The sequence below is a fragment of the Artibeus jamaicensis genome, unplaced genomic scaffold (assembly GCF_021234435.1).
Source record: "Artibeus jamaicensis isolate MK-2021 breed Jamaican fruit bat unplaced genomic scaffold, CSHL_Jam_final scaffold_474, whole genome shotgun sequence".
Lineage (NCBI taxonomy): Eukaryota > Metazoa > Chordata > Mammalia > Chiroptera > Phyllostomidae > Artibeus > Artibeus jamaicensis.
Window position 1 is genome coordinate 2,687,258 of NW_026522046.1, and position 22,134 is coordinate 2,709,391.

General features: G+C 38.2%; 1 protein-coding gene across 13 annotated transcripts in view; it reads right to left on the reverse strand.

The window, feature by feature from the left end:
* The window catches only part of LPP (LIM domain containing preferred translocation partner in lipoma), a 628,850-nt gene that overhangs the window by 318,202 nt on the left and 288,514 nt on the right, over positions 1-22,134 (reverse strand). For all 13 annotated transcript variants that reach the window (XM_037131738.2, XM_037131739.2, XM_037131740.2 and 10 more), the window contains one exon: positions 11,277-11,399. In XM_037131738.2, coding sequence (XP_036987633.2) covers positions 11,277-11,399 — 123 coding nt within the window. The remainder of the gene's footprint in view (positions 1-11,276; positions 11,400-22,134) is intronic.

Here is a 22,134-nt window from a genome sequence, read left to right on the forward strand (position 1 = left end):
ATGGTTCCAAATCATCCTGAATACCACGAATTTAGGTGCAAATTTTCTTAAGGAACATGGATTTGGTCCTTCAATGTGCAGATGCATCTCTCTCTGGTTGCACATGCCAACTCCCATCAACTTCAATCCAATCTTAAAGAAAAATCTTCTATGATGAAATAATAGAAGCACAGAAGGAAAAAATCAGTACGGTTTTTCTTTTATACAGGCCCAAAGTCACATCAGCTCCACACTCAAATCACCATGAGAGGTCATCTTACTCCTCAAGTCCAATTTGCAGACACTGAAATAGTCCTTGAGAGGTGGTGGCTACCCACTAGATATCTGGGCCAATCATGGAAATCCTGAACTCCTTCAGGCATCTTAAATTAATGTTCTCAAAATTCCAGTCGAGTTATTTCAGTTGCTTGTTTTTAGGAGCTAACACGTTCTTTGCAAGGCTGAGGAAGCAAAGTGTCCTGCCACCGGACCCTCACACTGTTTCATGTACAACACAACTCAGTGTTCACCTGGAGGTGTACTGATGGGCATTAAGACCATGTTCTAAAGTCATCGGAGATTGTCAATAGCAATTTTAATAAATAAAGCATTTATATTAGCTATCATGGCAAACAGCACTGAATGGTCTGAGACTGAGTGGTTTGCCTTAGGAACAGGAATAGTTAATTTGGGGACCTGGAATAGAATTAAGGTCTTTTGTCTTTTTTCCCAAGTTTTTTATCAGGGAACAGAAAACTCCAAGCCCTATAACCAAGAATGAGAGTACCATGAAATCCTAGCATCATTCAAATTGATTTTCCCATCTGTTGCCTGAATTCCTTTCCCAGCATTATTGCCAAAATTCATTTGGTAATGATGATGGTGGTGAAAGCAACAGTAGTAATAGTGCTATTCTGTGCAAAATAGTGTATTCACCCATAATACACACACTCATTATTTTATGTGGTCCTCATGTCAACTCTGAGATGTGTTATTAACTCAGGGTAATAACTGAGGTTTGAGAGTTTCAATCCCTCACATGGTAAATGCCAGAGTATAATTTCAAATGCCTATAGTAAAGGGATACTTGCCATCTTCTAAGGCAGTATACATTGAATTTCAAGTGCCCCTACTGTTAGAAAGATATTGTTTTATATTATATTGCTCACTGTCTTCCTCAGCTTCTACATAGAAGCTGAGAAAGACTGTATTTCTTCTGCTCCCTGGAGCTGCACAGAAGTCTGATCGTCCCTGCATAGATTCCTATTCAAGTAAAAGTAGGAGGCATAAATGGCCTCTGTGGCATCCAGGCAAAGTTCCACCTCTTCCTCCTCAAACATCTTATGTGTGCTTCTTCCCTACGATGTATATTCTGTGCTGTAACTGTCAGTTTGTATTCTCCCAACAGACCATAAACTTCTATAAGGCAGGAGCCATGCACAAATTTATGTGTGTATTTCAGGCACATTTCTCAATAAAAGCATTTAATTTTCCTGAAATATAACTCACACACCATAAAATCCACCTTTTAAAAACATATAACCAGTGGTGCTCAGTATATTCAAGAAATTGTGCAATTCATATTTCTATCTAATTGCAGAATATTTTAATTATTTCCAAAATAACTCCTGTACCCAGTGGTAGTCACTTCTTATTCTCCCCTACATCCAGCCACTGGACACTACTAACCTTCCTGCATCTATAGTTTTGCTTATTCATACAAATGAAATCACACAGTAAGAAGTCTTTTGTGTCTAGTTCCTTTCAATGGCATAAAGTTTTGAAGGTTCTTCCATATTACAGCATGTATTAATATTTCACTCCATTGTATGTCTAAATAATATTCAATCTTATGGATATACTACATCCTGTTTATTCATTCATCAAGTAACATTTATGATGTTTCCACTTTTTGGTTATTATGAATAATACTTGTATACACATTCATGTTACAGGTTTTTGTGGGGGCATATTTTAATTCTCTTGGGGATAATAAAAATAGAATTGCTTGGCCATATATTAAATCTATGTCTAATCTTTTGAGTAACTGCTAGAGTTTTTCCAAAGTGGCTGCACCATTTTACACCAACCAGCAGTGCATGGCAGTTCCAATTTTACTACATCCTTACCAAGACATTTTTTGCCTATCTTTTTTAGTAAACCATCTCAGTGTGTGTGAATGGGCACCTCATTGCAGTTTTGATTTGACCATTTTCTAGATGACAAACAATGCCGACCATATTTTCCTATACACATTATTCTCTTGGAAAAATCCACATATAACTTTGGACTCCCCACCAGACTTAACTAGTAATAGCCTACTGTTGACCAGAAGCCCTACCAATAGCAGTCAATTAATAGATATTTTGTATATGTATTAAACTAAAGAAATGCTATTAAGAAAATCATAAGGAAGATAAAATACATTTACAGTATTTGTTTTAAAAAATTGTGTATAAGTGAACCTGTACAGATCAAACCTGCATTATTCAAGAGTCAACTATATTATATCTTCTGAGCAAAGCACACAGATTATTTTTCCACTTATTTAAGTTTAATATCTTCCACAAAGATTTTATGTTCAACTAATAAAGAATAAAAAAATAAATAAATAGCTATGTGAACAAACCAACTAAAGAATAAGAGAGAGAATTCAACCAGCTCTTGGAAAACCAGACATAATGAACATCTTCTTGAATTCAATGCCCTGCTCAGAAAGCCATCCTTTACCAGTTTTCAAGATACATTTCAGTTGTCTTCTCACACCTTCAGCCATAAATTCTTCCTTTCTCTTTTGCCCATCTGAGATGATGGACAGTGGTAGAGAGGTGATGGCCAGAATGACACATTTCCATTCATACCGTTTCTCCTCCAGGAAATGTGTCCTAACCCAACCACAAACAGACCACCCTGATTCTGCATTTTTTTCTCCTCTTGCTGGCTATAAGTTATGATTTACAAGTCACTATAAAAGTAGACTTCACCATGAACAAAGTTAAACATCATAACTCTTAGCTATAATAGGCTGACTGTTGAGAAAAGAAGCTCTAAACTTAGAATGCACAGAATATTAAGTCATCCAGGATGCTGTTTATAAGAAGTGTTTCCTGGCTTTGACTGTCTTTGTAAGAATCAATTTAACATGTTGGCCATTTGGGAAATACAATATCACTTTGTATAGGTTGAGTAGCCGAGAAAGCCAAGAAGATTCCATATTGCTAAAAAGCTTAGCATCTCCAGCAATACATGAGCAGTATCATCTTCCAGTATTTTCATATAAGTGGTACAACATTAAGATGGAATTAGAAAAAAAATCAACATACCAGGTAAGGGCTAATGCGCTGGTCTACTCGCACTTCAAACTCTCTGAAATACCACATTTCTTTAAAGGAACAAATAAATATTCTACCTCTTTAGCCACTTTAAATGTTATATTTTATTTATATCACTTAATATGTTACTTTAATGGATCCACTGTTTACCATCAATATAAGTTAAGAATCCATTTAAAGTTAAATTTTATTTTTAGAACAGTGTTAAGTTTACATATTTCAAGATGTTTACAGGTACATATAAAGTATATTTCCGTTTAAAGAGGCATGAGTTAGAACGAAGCACTTAGTTTTGAAATGGCTTATAACTGGCATATACTTATGACATATCAAGTATCAGGCCAGCAGGCATCAGAAACAGAGTGGTAGAGGAAGGAGGACATGAACCACTGGAACTCAAGCAGAGGCATAAGATAATTCTGCAGATATTTTTTATGAAAAAAGGAAGCATATATTAGTTCATTAGTAAGTACTTGTCTTCTATCATTGAATCTAATAACATCACATTGTTCTTTGTATTAGAAAACACTGAGTAACATAATAGCCTCCTCTTTTCAGCAGTGCCGCAAAGGATACAGAAAAGAACTTGATGTTTATTTTTATATTATCATAATAATGAGAGGCTATAGTATTGCATTATAAAGCAAGATAACATCTCAACCGAGTGCACTGCTTTCAAGTGATACAAGGCAACACAGCGCAAAGATGAAGCCAGACATTTTAGCTGAATCAGTGGCTACCACTAAGGTGTCCTTACAAAATTATTTGCCTCAACTCTACTTGTTTTTTATTGGTGCCAATAGGTGTTAATTACAGAAAAATCAGAAAATATATACACTTTGTCATTCACTAACTCGATGTCAATCCAGACTGGATTCTCTAGCAGATTCTAAGGTGTGGATACTTGCATCATTACTGGGTTTAACAACAGCATTTATTTATTTATTTATTTAGCAAGTATAAATTTGCATGCTTCTTTTATGTCAGGAAACAAAAGACAATCTTGCCTTAAGAACCTCAGTCTGGTATTTATTACAATGATTTCTTTGCTGTTCAAGCTGAAGGCACTATACACTTCTCTATTTTCTCTATAAGGTATATACTATGAGGTAAAATGATCAGAATTTTTACATTTGAGTTATTTGTGACTCAGGACCACAAAACACAACCCAATTTCCTTTGTCTTGAACCCCAGTATGACAGCATAATTTCGGCGCATACTGGAGTTAGAGACCTGGAACCAAAAAGAGACAAGTTCTAACACATCCAGTGTCCCTGTCCTCATGTGCACATGGAAGCAGCACCTGCTGGCTCAACAGCAGTTTGTGCCCAGCGTGTATCTTTCATTTCAATAAAACTCCAGTGCACAGTTTTATAAGGAATGTGTAGGCTTGAGTCATGAAACATGACTCATTAAAGTTTCATATTTGTAATTAATATATTCACTGAACGGCAATCTATAACTTTCCACAGTGTGAAAAGAACCTTAGCAATTATACACCAATGTGATACTTTGTGTGGAGGGCAGACCCGGTACTCACCATGACAAATGGTGAAATCTAGGATTGGTTATTAACCACCTCCAGTCTCTGTCTACAGAGATCCCTGTCATTGTCATTATGCTTCAATCTGGCTATACAGCATTTACAAGAAGTGGGCGTCAAAACACACAAGACAATGACAACGTCTTATCTGAGGTATGGCTTTTTCTCTCAAAACGTAATACTCCTATGTGTTTGCCATAGCAAAGTCTAACCATCTTGAGTAACAATATATAGCAGGATTTGTATTTTACTGTTTATTTCCTTCTTAAATTTAAAAAAATGGGGAACCATGGGGTTTCAGACCAAGGCTACTACCAAAATAGATAATTAAACAGTGGGAGAGGAAGAAAGAATAGGGAAACCAGTCCTGACAAGAAATCTCTTTAGTTTTCCAAATATGATGTGTGATTCTGCATGGACATGGAGCTAATTATTTCCCCGAAGATGCTGTTATGAAATCAAGAAGCTCAACAGGCAGCTTTGTGCATTTCTTTTAAACCCATGCCTGAATTGAGCGATTCAATGGAATGTAACAGAGTCATCTCTGAGTCAAGGTCTTGCAAACAAATCAGAGCTAAAGGCTACCACAGGGACCATGACCACAGTACTGAAGAAGACACCCCCACCTGTCCCCAGGCTCCTAGAGAGCTGGTTCCTCCAAAGTAGTCAGCCTCTGCCTGCTAGCTCCCTCCCACATTACTGCTGGGAGCTAATGTACACCATACACACTGAGCACACTCTTAGAGTGGGGCACGTGACGTGGATATTCTTGTGGAAAAGTTTTGTAAAGGTGAAATCCAAGGTAGATTTTCAGCATAAATTCCATGATGGAAATGCTACATTCAAAACAAAAATTTAGTTCACTTTATTATGCTCATCATATATGATACAAACATAAGCATCAACTGCTAAAAAAGGAGGGGGCATAAATGTTGTGATGTAATTATATATAATCAAGAAATTAATCACCCTTCATCAAACTCATGGCTTGTAACTGAGTCAGCTCACCAGTCCTCCACCTCCACTTCATTGTTATTTAACTGCTAAAGTTTTCTGGCAGGTCCAGACCAATTCAAAATCACCCAGATCTTCTATACATGAGCATTGAAAGAATTAGGTCCTTTTTTTTTCTTAAAACAGTACTTTTGCACATTTTATTTTGCTGTTCTCCAGTTGGTCTCTTATATACGAGCTTTCTACAAGGTGCCAAATTTGACCACGGCTCTCAGAGTAAGCTCTCGGTAAGCAGACGATACAGGTACATTGATAAATCTATCTTTCTCCAACAAATCATGGTGTGCTCCTAAATTTTTCCCAGAAGAATACAAGAAGAAGATGACACTATACACACCTATTTTCATAAGACCCAGTTCCCATCTCATTTACCAAGAAGCAAATAGAGAACCAGCAAGGTCCCAATCTGCAGGGATAATCCACCTCCATCTTGCTTCGCAGTACCAGCGTGTCACAGCTTCCCCTCCCATCAGCCTACATGTTTGGGTTGCACTAAATAATATGAAATACTAAAAATTTAATTACTAATTAATCTCCCCTGCAGCTGCTCAGGACTTTTGCAAGCTAGAACAGGCAGCACAAGGGAATAGAAGATCCACGGCACCACAGACTCCACCCTGATTATGCTGCCTGCGAGCCCCCAGGCCACGCACATTCCTAATGAAAAGCCTCCCATACAACGCACACACACCTGAAACAATTTCTCAGGTTGCCTCAGAGATTACTGCCCTATGAAAGAAACTCAGTGTGGGAGCGCTTGAGATTGCAGTTAAAGACAATGAGCATGTGCCCAAACAGAACTTATGTGCTCAGCTCCCAAACAGATGAAAAAAATTACAATACTTTTTAAATGCTTCAAGTGAGGAAGACAAATACAGCATTTATAGGGTAACCAGCATTCAGAAAAGATAAGTCCCAAGACTTCAAAGTCCTGAAGCTTTAAAGCAAGCTCCCAAATCAAGCTAATTATCCCAAAACCAAATGGGAAGTATTGAGTGACCTACTGCTTAAAGACAACATCTTATTTCTTGTAACATTAGAGCAATACGGTATTTCTGCAAAGGGGAATAATTGTAGTTACCATGCCCATTTTAGACATAAACAAAAGCTCACACTGGTGATGTGCACATGTCACACAAGTGGAGCTCTTTATATGTTATTTAAAATTTTCTAGTTAGCCCCAAACCCACTGTAAGCAGAACACTATCACCTCTAAATCCCTCCTCTTGCTATGATAGTTCTTGGGCACCCAGAGAGCTACAGAAGTACTGCGTGTGTGTGATGCATCTGCCCATCCCCTTTGCATCCCATATGCTCTATATGGCATTTGAACTAACACATCCTTTAAACAAGACATTCACTTTTGGCCACCACTGGTGTGGCTCAGTGGATTAGGCATCAACTTGCAAACCTAAAGGTTGCAGGTTCAATTCGTGGTCAGAGCACACGCCCAGGCTTCAGGCCAGGTCCTTGTTTGGGGGCATGCAACAGGCAATCAATCTATGATTCTTTCAAACACCAATGTTTCTTAGCCTCTCTTTCTCCCTCCCTTCCCAGTTCTCTAAAAATAAGTAAATAAAATCTTTTTTAAAAAGTTCACTTTCAATATTTCTTGCCTTTCCCATGACATAGCCAAGTACACCCACAGGCTCTCTGCTCTGTGCAGTCCTCCCTGATACTTCCCTGGAAAAGTAGAAAGTATGATGTTGACATTCCTATTTTTTCCCTTCAATTTCAACATCTGGTGAGTCACGTGACAGCCTAAAGTAGCACAACGAAGTCCTTCTTTTGTGACCTTTTGAATTGTTTGTGTTTGTCTCCTCTGTAAGAGTAAGAATTACTCTAGCGGGATGTCCAATCTTTTGGAGTCTCTGCATCACACTGGAAGAAGAAGAGTAGTCTTGGGCCACATGTTAAATACATTGTGACACATAAACACAAAACATTCCGTAGTACTCTAAGTAAATTTATGAATTTGTGTTGGGCCACATTCACGGCCATCCCGCGGGGTGCGGGCCAGGTCGGACACGCTGCTATAGAGTCGGGACATACTGTTATGTTTCTAATGACTGATCTATAATGGGACCTCAATAAATGTTAAGTGAAGGAATGAAAATGTGAAATTAAGCCACACTTCCCAAGTGAAAAATGTGAATAAGTAAGTGAACAGAACTAAAGTTGAAAAATCTCAAAGTAGAAAAATGCTCCTTTAGAAAAGAGAAGAAAAATGCCCTATAAAATCTATTTTCAAGTACTCAGACATTTTTCAAAGTTGTTACATGAATAAACCTCCTTTAGACCTCTAGCTGTACAAACATTCCACATATGTTATTATTTTCCCCTAGATCCATTAGTCAAAGCAGCCTTGCAAAGGTGATTCAGAGGTAGCTTTGGGAAAGCACACACTTGAATAATGAGAAGCCATAGACCTCCTAGCCTACTTAAAGTAGTCAGGTGATTCAAAGGGTTTTGTAATTTGCTTTGGATCAAAAATAAAAACATCAAAGTTAGACATTAACAGTCTACATTTCTAGGACTTTTCAAGTACCTTTTAATTACAACACAACACAATCTACTGCAGACATCATCTTTTCTGGCACATATTTTTAATATTTTAGCTGTGTGATTATCATTCTCACAGCATATAATTATGTTAACCAATAAACACTAACACATTTAATGCAGTTCTACCAGAGTGAAGATACTCAGAAGAATAAGTAGTTTCCAATTAACTCCTGCTTTTCTAAATTAGAATAAGAAAAAAAGTTAGAAAGGCTCAGTCTTTAATTTCTGAATGAAACAGGCTCATCAAAAATAGATTTTTACCTTAATTCTCAATGTCCTCTATTTAAGGGTTATCATTATTAGTGTTTTAAATATTCTGAATGTTTCTCTTCTTATATGAAAACCTCAAGGGACGCTGTTATTCACTTGACTTTTTCATAGATTTTTGTCATGGAAAAAAACATTTAAAAAATACTGATACCCTAAAAAAAACACTGACATCCTCAATATGGTCCTGGAACTTAAAATCAAACACAGGTGTAAATTCAGGGTCCAACTGTGCTCACACTGCAGTCATATGTCCTAAAACAAGTCATTTATCTACTAGGTTTTAGTTCCTTCATCTACAAAATAAACACATCATTAGTAGCTCAGAGTTGAGATGGCTATGTCTTAGTCAAGTGAGAAAACGTGTGAAAGTGCTTTACAATCACTAAAGCACTGTACAAACATCAGTGATTATGAGTTTGTGTGCACAGTAAGATTGTGCAAACAAAAATATAGCTACTGAATAAATGCATTAAAATGCAGAGATTTATGGGAGGTGTATGTAGTAGACACAGTGTTAAGGAATGAAGGTTATACTAAGCCAAATCTTCTAAGAAAATGCTTCCCAGTAAATATCAAGGTATAAAAATTGAGGAGAAAAAAGATTAATCAAAACCCTATTTTCCCCATTTTTAAAAAAGTCAGGAAGTCAGACACAGGTGAATTCAGTGGCAAACTCCGTGGCCTTGCTGTCTGAGAAACTGGGCTTGAGGCATGTGCTGGGGTGGAACAGAAACAATGCTTAACATCACACAGTGGTCAGAAACGGTGAAGCAAGCAAAGCTCGCTGGAGAATTTCTCAGACCCAGGCCCATTCTCCAGCATCTTTCCAGAGTTCATCTTGTTTACTATTTTCCTTTTTTAGAATGAAGCTTTCCCCTGCTTGAGAATCTCCCACTATTCCCCATTATCTATAAAAGACAAGCCAAAATCTGAATCTGGCATTCAACTCCCCCCATGGCTCTCCATAGGAAACCGCACTCCTATAGCCACTCCACACCTTCAGTGGCCTCATCCATGGCCCCCTGGCAGCCTGCACCTTTCTCCTCTATGGCTCGAGCCATTCTCCATCATTGCCTCCCTCATTGTCCCCATCCTACAATCTGAATACACAAGTCTTCTGATAAATCCTCTCAGATTTTGTCACCTTCAAAAGCATCCGATATTCTCTTCCTTAAGTTTCTGCAATAGCTCCCATAGTTGAATTTATAATATTATGGGCTCCTAGAAGATGACATTCGGGTACTATATATTTCCCATTCAACCATCCACTTTTATTCTCCTATCAGTTCCCCCAGAGGACTACAGTGCCTGCTACATATCTGCAGCTCAGCATGTTTATCAAAACTAAGTGCATTTGCGCTACCAATGGGTCTGGTTGGGTCAAGGGCAAAGACAGGTAAGGAAGAGCTAAGCTCTCACGCAATTTGCTTGTGCCCCTATGTAGCAGAGAGTCTCATTATATGTCTAGGAAAGGCAATGGGAATTATGTCTAAAAGGGAAAGCACTGCCACCGTATGCACAGTTCAGTGTTGAAATGACTGACAGCAGAGAAGCAGGGCTGGTTTTTAATTCATGAAAGAAACCATTGTGGATATAGGAACTGCTGTTCGAGAACTGAGCAAAACTCAGCACACCTTATGCACTGTCACTTTGTCAAGCAAGCATCACACAAATCTAACAACATGGTGACAATAGTGCCAGGCCAATGTTTGCATCTAGAGTTCTGCTGGATGCGTTCTGAGGACCCGGAGTCCTGAAAATTCACTTGCCATTACTGCGTGAAGATCAGAGAGAGACAGGACATGGCCACTAGAAGCGGAGGCTCAGCTTCTGAATGCAGATAGTAAATGCCAATGCAGAAAAATAGCCAAGCACCAAAGTAGGTTTTAAAAAATGCATACACAAACTGGTAATGTGGCACCATCTGCACTTAAAAAATATAGATTAATGGTTATCATGAAATTCTGGTGAGACTGAGGAGAACCTGGTATATTCAAACTGCCAATGTAAGCTATTCACAACCTTTGGAAAGAAAAATAAAGAAAGTAGTCATATTCCTCGATGTAGAAATCTCACTCTTAAGATTCTGAGACAGGAAAGTAGTTCCAAAGAAAATATCCATGAACATATCGTTCGTAGCATTACATACAACCACAACCAAAAAGTGGAAGCCCACCTCACGTATCCAACATAAAGAATTTCTTTACAAAAGACATGGCCCTCGCCTTGCCTTACCTTTAACATAGTCATGCTAAAGTCTTTTTGTGAAGACTATAACAACATGCAACAAAATATCCACATACTCAAAGCCAGAAAAGGAGCCAGGCAATAGAATTTTAATTTTCATATGCTTTTCTATAATGTTGTTATAGTAATTTTAAAAGAAATTAATAAAATGAATTTTTTTAAATTTCTGTTAACCTATGTAGAAGTTAAGTAAAAAGACAATTTAGACCATTAACTCTGAGAAGATAAAAAACAATGAAAGGGCTATAAACAGCAGCTTGTTCCTTCAGCTCAGTGTCAGCTCTTTGCAGCCGGCAATGTGGAGACCTTCCTGGGAAGCTCTTACCTGGGGAGGCCGAGGCTTGTAGGGGGAGCTGCTCTCAAGGTCAGCCAAGATGCTAGTCAGTGAGTCAATCTCTGCATCCAGGCTGGAGCGTCTCTCCTCAAGGGTCTTGCCTCCAGGATTTCCCTGCCAGAAGCAACACAGACATGTTCAAAAAGGAAACTGGCAGTAACTATTGCATTCAGTCTGACTTCAAATTTCTCAGGTTATAGTGTGGACTTGTCCAAGGTTTTCTGTGTCTTTTTTTCCACTTCTTTTAGAGTTTCAGTGAGGTATTCTGAAGTAGAATTACCCTTTTTGACCAACAAAAAAACTCAGAAGTATAAGGTGATTTTCCTAAGGCCACATGCTTATTTTTTAGTGAGTATGAAAACAAAAGTAAGTAAATGCCTCCATCCTGTACTCAAGGAGCGGGTATACCTGGAAAGGTATTAAGAGTTCTTTGTGTTCAGAAATCATGGCTTAGAACAATGACATTTTAGTTGGAACAGAAGGGCAGAGGTTGGAGAGAGGAATCAGTGGGGGATCAGTGGACATTAGTCATGTCTGTGTGACGGACATGGCAAGTCCTGACCAATGAGTCTACAAATGAACTAAATGTGACTGCTCAGGATTCTGGCCAAGGGGCTGGCAGAGGAAACAAGTGGTAGTGGCCTCTGATCTGGAAGCTAGGGCTTAATGGATTTCCTATTTCAATGCTCCATGTTATCAGAAGCACCAACTGCTACAGGCACTCAGAATCAATAAGAGATGAGTAGAAGACAACATTACCACAAGGGCATGCTCGGGCATTGCAAGAAAGTTCAGGAAAACGAGCAGTTTTCCTACAGCATAAGGAAAGAAAATAATAAAGTGAGGTGTTCCGTTTACAAAGTAATAATAATCACGGATTTTAGTGGGAGTGTCTCTTAAGACTCCAACAAGAAACCAAAATGCATCGGCAGCAAGACCCAACAGAAATAAAGTAATGGGAAGTGAGTATAAACTAATCAAGGCTATTGAATTTGTCTCAGGAAGTTACATATCACGATACTATCTGGAAAAGGTTAGAAAAAGCATTAGCCAAGAAACCAGAATATCCTCAGTTAAAACAAAAAATAGGACATCATGACAAGCTAGCATTAAACCTTACAGTCCTCTAAGTATATTTATCTTCCTAATATATAGGCTGATTCAGGCAATGATAACATAATAGAATTGTCTATTAAGACAGGCAGTTCCTCTCCTCTCCAAACCACCTTCCTTGTGTCCTAGAACTCATTTAGATCTCTGTATCAGACAGCCCTAAGGGGATTAGGTACATCAGCCTCTTGTGAATTTAGCCAGCATGAGTTAATCCATGTGGATTTGATCAAACCCAGGCACACTGAAAACACCGAAGTCTATGAAGGCTGGGCCCCAGGGTTACTTTGACCCTTGCAGCCAAACCTGATGACTGCTGCTTGGCCCAGGGTCAGCTGGGATCCCTCTTTGTGAGCTTTCTTGATCAATGGGTATCTTTTATCAAATCATCTAAAGCAGGCTTCTCATCATTTTCTCCTTCAGAACATATTTCCATGACCTCTCTGTGGCACTATATCCCTTCACCTGTCTTTTCTTATAATACCCATCATGATTTAATATTACCACTTATGTATATTTGTCTATCACCATTCTCTCCTAGCAGAATGTAAGCTTCATGAGGATAAGAAGTTTGTCAGTTCTGCTCTCGCTGATTCCCCAGAGTCTTGCTGAGGGGCTGAACCATGGAAATGTTCAATAAATATGTTCAAATACATAAATGAATGGATAATGACAGACACGGACATAGGTCCAAACAGTAACCCTTTTCATATCAATATATTTAGGGTATAAACAGCTAAAGATACAATAAGAGGAGTGAGTGGATGCTCTAGTTAAGAGAGTATATATTAGGTTATGTTATAGAAGAGGCACCAAAAGGCTCAGTGTGCATTTGCATGCACACGTGGGTATGTTTGTGTATTTCATATTGTGTGGCCCAGATGTGAAGATTGCCTTTATCAAAAATAAGAGATTTTCCTCAGCTCTGTTGCCATAGCCAAAAATGAAAGTAAATACATACATACATACATACATACATACATATATATATACATGTTGATGGTGTTTTCTCAGAACCTGAAGGGACTGTGGGTCTCATGGGCAAGGACAATGGGAGGGAAGTTTGAATGTGCAAGAGGAGTGGGCACAGCTGGGGAGAGTAATGGGGGGGTGGGAAATGGGGACAAGTGTAATTAAACAACAATAAAAAATTTTCTTTAAAAAAGAACCATGGGGCTTTGCCCTAGAAGCAGATGTTTTGAAAATGCTAATCCCTCTATCAAAAGCAATCTCATCTTAATCCCACTGAGTGTTAATAACTATGAGATATTGTGGTATTACTAAGAAAAAAAATCTTTGACATATTTAGAATTCTTGTGAATATTCTGACATTGGGTCCTGGCACAAAAAGGAAAGAGAGGACATTGTTGTTATGGAAGGTAACTGAGATATGTGAGAACCTGTTCTTTCACGTGCAGATATAAAACATTATGATAAATATGAGTTTGATAAGTATTTCCATTTACTCACAGAAAGCACAATATACTGGTAAGAGAGGTGGATGGCAATCTGGTTAAATTCTTTCCTGGGCCATAGTTTCCTCATATATAAAACAAGGAGAATATCACCTGCCATATCTAAGCCAGAGGGATATTAAAAGATTCAGAAAAAAATGGATGGGAAAATACTTTGTAAATTATAAAGTGCTATAATTATGATAATTTTCATAAATAACATTAATTATAGCAACCAGTAACTATAAATTAATATGAATAATACAGCTATTGTTAATTATTCTTCTTCTTAAGGGGAGCATCATTCATTAAGTGTTCTCTGCGGCATCGGTAAAGAGACAGGATTTAATAAGGACTACCACATCTGTACTCAAGCAGAAAGTACATGGGCAGTTGCCCATGCCCTAAGTCACTGGGATATCTAACCACAAAGACTCAAAATCACAGAATTACCCTGAGCTATACAATGAAACAAGTAATTATGTAGTACACAACTAGCCTGTGCACGCAAGACTTCAATTGGTATCAAGTCACTTTATTCTCCCATCCCTCTAAGTTGGTGCTCCTCCTCATTGGTAGTTTCTCATATTAGGTTGATGCAATTTAACAAGTTCCAGCCTAATGCTGTCGGACTTTGCACCAAGACTTCCTTTGTTGCCTTACCTGAGCTTCTTGATAAAAACTTTGCTCCTACATTTATTTCAATCCTCATTATGGATTACAATAGGCCTCCTTAACACTATAGAGTGTCTATTTATTTTATGTCTCAGTTCAATTAATTGAAGTCCTCCCAAGTTCACTAAGAGCCCTTCTCTGAAGTTCTCATCTAACTCTCTCAGTACCTCTAGATTCAAGGACTATCTTGCTACACTCAACATTTTATACCAGATACCAGAGGCCATAGTCTTATAACCAGCTAACAGAATCCTACACAGACACCACTGTGTCTTCTCCTTAACTCCTCATTACTGTAGCTTTACCAGTCACCTGATGGCTAAATGACCTGCCTGAGGCCAAATAACAATAAGGAAGTTTCTGCTGACACTTTGCCTAATGCTTTTTCTAAACATCATATAATCCTTTATATATTGGCAATTGTAATAACAACAATTCTCATATTCTTCAGCCATAGCTAGAGAGATGCCATTGTCTGGTTGAGGTTCTGCAAAAAAAAAAAAGTCAAAACCTATTACAAAGACTTGCATGTGGCTCCCGTGAGGCAGTAGTGAAGGACTGGAAGAGATAAGCAGGGGAGGATGGAAAGCAAACTCAAAGGTACTGCACTGAGCTGCTCAGCAGTGTGGGCAAGTAGGTCTCTGTTCTCCTGAAAGCCCTCTGAGGAGTCCTACAAATTGTGCCTCAGATCTTCCCACTAAGGAGTGTAGAACAGATTACCTATCTCCAAGCTCCATGGGCTCACAGTTGCCTATGGGGTTGTAAACTCCCTCATATTTGTCCCAAGAAGTGGAATGATGACAAAGAAGCTCCAGGAAAGAAACTGAGAGAAAGGTATTGAGACAAAGGTGAGGTGCTACCAGGTCATACCCATGCAGAAGTGGTGGCTGTAGATCTGATGACTGGTACATGGACATGCAACTAGAGGATGAGAGGTGAGGTACAACAGGTGTCCTTTTACTAATGCATATGAGTAAGTCATTCATAAGATATTTTCTAGAAGATAATTAGTCTTATTCACTCAATAAATATGTACATGATAAGAGCTTACCAAACCACAACTGGGTTTTTTATAACTTGGAAAGTCAAAAATTTTAGTTCCACTAGAATTATAGGGTGACGATACCCTGATTATAAATTAATAGGGGCAGACTTTAAGCAAGAATGCAGAACCAAAATGTACAGTTTGTCAGGCCATTTCCAAGAGTCTGACTTTAGGTGGGTCATGTTTTAGCCAACATATTGCAAATCTATTAACTACTGGTAACAGTCAAGGAGAACCAGCTGTGATTTATGGGAGTGTTCATTTGTATTTATTTTTATCCAAATATCTTATTAAAAAAGGAATTAAACTCATGGAAAAGTCGAACAGGTAGTAAAATGAACTTCATCCCAAAACCCTGTACCCAGATTCATCAACGGTCAACACTTGGTTCTCTCTCTTTCCCCCACCCTCCCTCTCCCTTTCTCTCTCAAATAACAAACAGAAGATAGGTGTGACCACTTGAGGAGTTTGTTCATTTTTAAGGCTATAGGCAAATTCTAGATCTTGTATGTAAAGGATTCACTGAATGCGGTGAGGTTTAAAGCTTAGAAACTACCTTTCAATTAAAAAAAAGCAAATGGATTGGAGTCAAGCATTAGGAGAGGACTCTAAGTTCTTCTCCAACTTGAATCTGATGCAAATTCCCAGAAACAAGGCAAAAGGCGGTGGGCGGTGGTGGAGCTAGGTGTTCAAAATAGCAAAATCTACCTTTTGTCAATACATGTAAAAGTATATGTTCTGTTTGTTAAAGCACCGAAAGCATTTGAAAACAGATGCACAAACTTCCCTTCCATACACTTCAGCTTGCATTCCTAAGAACACCTAATGTCTTGAAATCATTCTTTTTTTTAAAGATTTTATTTATTTATCTTCAGAGGGGAAGGGAAAGAGAGAGGGAGAGAAATATCAATGTATGGTTGCCTCTCATGTGTCCCCTGCTGGGAACTGGCCTGCAACCCAGGAATGTCCCCTGACTGGGAATTGAACCACAATACTCTGGTTCACAGGCCCATGCTCAATCCACTGAGCTACACCAGCCAGGGCTGAAATCATTCTTGCATGCAAGATACTTAACTTGGTGCAGTGCTATCTAATATGCACATATGCTCACATTTCACCAGCCGTCTAGCACTGTCCTTTATCTACTGTTAATTCCCATAATCTAATCAAAGATCACACATTGAGATGACAGGTCTTTTTAGCCTCTTCTAATGTTTGTCTCTAATGAACCTAACTTTGAAAAAAATTTTAGGCAAGCGTCTTACACATCGTTCAATAAGCTGGCTTTGCCTGAGGACTGGATTCAGGTTAAACAAGTGTGGCAGGGCTCCCACAACACATGATGCTGTGGCCTTCCCACTGCATCACATCATGAAGTTTACGAGGTCAGTCTAGCCCATTCAGGTGATGTCAAGTGTGATAACTTGACTAAAGAAGAGTCCATCAGATTTTCCATTGTCCAAGTGCCCCCCTCCTTTTAAATCAGTAAATAATCCGTGAGACTCTGCTAATATTCCACTTATCAAGAACCTTTCAGCCAATGGTTCTTGTATCAGTGGATGATCCTCCCTTGAACTGATCATTGCGTTGGTGGATGAAAAATCGTGAGAGTACTCATCGTTAATGAATGGAAATAAATGGATCTTGCTTAGCATAATAACAATTTATTTGTTAAGAATTTATTCCACCCTGGCTGGTATGGCTCAGTGGATTGAGTGCTGGCCTGTGAACTAAAGGGTCACCGGTTTGATTCCCAGTCAGGGCACATGCCTGGGTTGTAGGCCAGGTCCCCAGCGGGGGGGGGGGGTCATGAGAGGCAATTGCACATTGATGTTTATCTTCTTTTCTCCCTCCTTACTCCTCTGTCTAAAAATAAACAAATAAAATCCTTAAAAAAAGAGAATTCATTCCCATTTTGACGTAGGGGGATAGAACTACCTGCAAAATCTTCTGCTATGAAAGACTTTGATGGCAGGCTTTCAAATGATCTAATGATCTAATGATCAAATCAACCTTGTTAAAAAGTGAGTTCTTAACTCAGGCTATTAAGAGAAACAGTCAAGGGGAATGGTCTAATTAATGAAGAACTAATCTCTGCCTGAGGAAACTCACATCCCAGAATTTGAGCCAATAACCTGCGTAACACTCAAAAGATGCATGAGCCCGACCACCTTGTTAACAACCCTCAGAAACTTGGGTGGGGCTGAGTGGGGGCAATCACAGTGGGGGATCACAGCACAGAGTGGATCTGAGAGCCAAGATCTGTACGTCCTGGCTCAAACTATCCCTGAGAAAGAGACCAAATAACCAGAACAAACACTTGATGTGAGAGAAATTTTTAAATTGTGTTTCACAAAACTCAAAAATTTCCTCCACACCCCACGTGTGACACCAAAGAACTGCCAGCTCTACCCAATCACAGGCTTCCTTTCATGATTCATAAGAAGAGAAGCTTTCCTGATAGCTCACCTCAGGGAAACCTAGAAGGCTACTACCCCGAACAGTACATTCATTTTACATCTAAGTGTGATTTTTCTTTTTCATGGTATTATTTAAGCATTAATAATGCAACAGGAACTTCATTTCATTTTTATTTTTCTTTCACAGTAAATAGAGTTCATTATTCCATTTATTTTAATGTTAGTTAAAAAAAACAAACAAAAAGAACTTGGTGGTAACAAAAAGGGATACCAAAAATCTTTATTTTTTATAAGCAACAAAAAGCTAAGTATGCATCTATTTATCATTTATCTATCATCCTTCTACCTTTAAAGAAGCAAGGGTAATAATCAATACATTTATTTGTTTGTGATCATCTTATTAAGTTTTCCACCCAAAGCACAGTTAACACAAAAATAGCAGTGGTAAAGGTTCTGAAGTCAGATGCGTAGGAATTTAAAACCTGGATCTCCCAGTTCTGTGACCTTAAGCAACTTATGTAAGCTCTCTGGGTCTCAGTTCTTCACGCACTTGTTGTAAGGACTGGGCAAAGCCATACAGTCCAATAGTGTTTACATAATAAGCCTTTGATAAGTGTCAGCTAGTCAATTATTGCCTTGACCACAGTATCAAAAGAAATGGTTGGGCTGACATAGTAAGTCAATTGAATATATAACTTAAAAATATTTTGATTCCAAGTTAAAATCCGAAGTTGAGGGTAGAAGGGAGGAAATTTCAGGGGAAAAGGAAAAGGGTTTACAGGAACAAGTATAAAGGACACATGGACAAAAACTGGGGGGGGGTGGAAATGGGAGGGAGGTGGGGAGCACTGTGGGGGTGGGTGGGCTGGGATGGGAGTAAAAGAGAGAAAACTGTACTTGAACAACAATTAAAATAAATAAACTTTTTAAAAAATCTGAAATTGGAGGCTTCAGTTAGATGGGATTCCTGTGCTTCCTGTGCTTCTCAACACATGTAAAGACGCTAAAACTGAACTGTGAAAAATATAATTCTAATCAGTAATTCTTAAACTTTAGCCTACTTGTAACTACCTAGAAAGGATGTTAAAACACAGATTACAGGATCCCAACCAGAGTTTCTGATTAGCTCGATCTTATATTTCTAACAACTTCCCAGGAAATGCTGAGATTGCTGGTCTGAGGATTATACACAGAGAAACACTGTTCTAAGTTAATTACACAATGAACATTTAAAAGGGTGTGTTTGAACATGTGTATGTATGTGTGAACATAAGTGAATTTATCTTATAAACAACCTATCTTATATTACATGATTAATGAAGCCATAAAAATACCAATGGACAATCCAAATAATGGGGTAAGAGAGATCTGGATACAAATGAAAACAGTAGCATTGCTGGTTAATATGACCCCCATGCTATTATAATAATATTATGAGAACCCTCATCACACTGATTCAGGAAATGTCAAGTTGAGACAGGCAGCATTTGGCAGTGAGAGTTCTAGAAAATATGACCTATGGATTCTAGTAGAAATGTGACTTTTTTGAATGAAACTCAATATGTTAAAGAGAAAAAAACTGTTTTAGTTCATGCTGATTTATGAATTCTCCTTCCCACTCACTCAGTTGTAGGACTTACCTTTCCAAACCCCACTTATCTGCCTTACCACGGAGGAGAGAATGCACTCTCCTCCATGAGACATTACTGATAACCCAGCTGATCTGCTAGCTGAGTCCTCTTTGTCTAATTCTTTAGAATAGCAAGGTTCATAGGGAACTCTCTTGTGAGTGTGTGTGAATAGCTCTTCTCCCACACTTCTTTGTGGAATTGTTTGTGCTAAGTAGTATGCAGACTAAAGTAAGCATGATCTGAACCTCAAGAAATGTAGTGTACTGGATAATACAGCTTTCCCACCTGCTTAGTGATATCAAATGCACCATGTTCTTTGAGACTCTTTGTAAGACCATGCAGAGGATACAGAGATTTAAATATTGGGTTGGCTAAAAAGTTTGTTTGTTTATTTGTTTTTTTCCATATGATGGCTATAGTAGTGCTTACTTGTATTTAACTTCATTCAAAACAACTTTGTTAGATTGTAATGCAGCTGTCATATCAGCGTGCATTAAAAAAAACCAACACCGGTGAATTTTTATGTACCCATTTTAATATTAAATGTGGAAGAAATTATGCAACATCTTTGGCATATCATACTTTATTATTTCAAAGAGTAAAAATGCAATTGAAATGCAAAACAAAGATTTGTGCAGTGTATAGAGAAGGTGCTATGAATGATTGAATCTGTCAAAAGTGGTGTGCAAAGTTTCATGCTGGAGATTTCTCACTGGAGAACACTCCACAGTCAGGTGCACCAGCTGAAGTTGATAGCAATCAAATCGAGACATTAACTGAGAACAAAATATACCAAGCAGGAGATAGCCAACATACTTAAAATATCCAAATCAATAAAGTAATGAATGAAAATAAATAATGTGTTTTTTATTTTATGGAAAAAAAATATGGGTTTTTTGGCCAAGACAATACAAAATCTCTTCCCTTCCCTATGAAACTTATAATCTAATGGCTGACAGAAATACAATCACACATTTCCAATGTACAAAAATGGGCTAAAACTTGAGGCTTGTTGTTAAAAGAGAAGCTTCATTTACCCCACAGGTTAAGGGCAGTGGGGATAAGTGCCTCAAAATGCCATCTTTGGAACAAACACTACAGTATTCCTGATACAGATAATATGCTCACAATTTGAAGTGCAATAATAGCTTGACAACTGGGAACAGAACATTGAATAAAAAGAAAATGAGGTAACAACAGGTGACAAAGAGAGTTTTCCACAGTACAAGTATATTTGAAGAAAAAGAAAACATCAAGATAAAACCTAAACACTTAACTTGATATGTACCTCATTTTTTTCCTTCACACTCCCTATCATTCATCCTTTTCAGCTCTAATAGACTCTCCCAAAGTTGGAAATGTTTGGCAAACCCACATCTCTTTAAAGGAAATGGTCTTACCCCCAACCCTTGTTGCCAAAAGAGCCATGTTTTGAACCATGTGATACTACTTCGAAACACTGTGACCCACAGAAGAAAGGCTGGACGTGTGAGCAAAGGTGCATAAAGAGGCTGGTGAACTTAGATGCCAGCCTGTTACCAAAAAAAAAAAAAAAACCTAGGCAAATAAACTGAATAAACTGTCTCTGTTAAATCTGAACTACGGAGCATGTAACAAAATCATCACAAGGTGAACTTCAATCAATGATAACAAAAAAAGGTCACGGTCATGGCTAATTATTAATAATCAAAACATATAAGGAGATGAGAAGCCAATTATTGGAGAGGAGAAAAGGGGACATGCAAATAATAAAGAAGCAGAAGATCAGAGAGGGGAGAGAAGGAAGGGAGAAAAAGGGAATAAGGACAGAAAGATGGCCCCATCGCTGAGCCTTCCGATGCCAGATCACATCCACGTGGGGCCTTAAGATAAACTCGTCCTGTGGAGATAGTGAAGGGGCCTCTGTTCCACAGTCACCTCACTGACAGGCAGCATGAGACCCACTCATTCCCAGAGATGTCGGCACAGAGCCAGCTCTACAGGTGCGTGGCACCATCAGGCCCTCATTTGCATTTCTGAATCTCAAGTTTTTACTTCTATAAAATGAGGGATGTGAACCTGCCAAGCCTCCTGTTATTTTTTTTGTCTTCATATTGTGTGAATCTAAAACAACATTTAACAACTTGTCTGTCACCATTTTTGCTGCCCATTTGCAACCAGATCCAAACTCACTAAAACTGGAAAAATCCGGAGTTTAAGACAAATCAGTCACAAGTAAGGTCAAGGTCATAGCAAAAATGGTGCTTGATTACAAACAAGCAGCCTCATTGTTCACTGTTCTCTTCATTTAAGAAAGCAAAAAATATCCCAAAGATCAAATAAAAACAAACAAACAAACAAAGGTAACCTTCACTTTTCATTGTTTACCTACTCATTGAATTATTTCTACTAAATTATAATCTTTATAAAATAAAAATTGCATTGATTATATACTATTAAAGTAGTCCCTTACAATTAAAATCAAGGACAATTTGCATAAAACAACTAAATAACAATGTGGGAAAATATGTATAT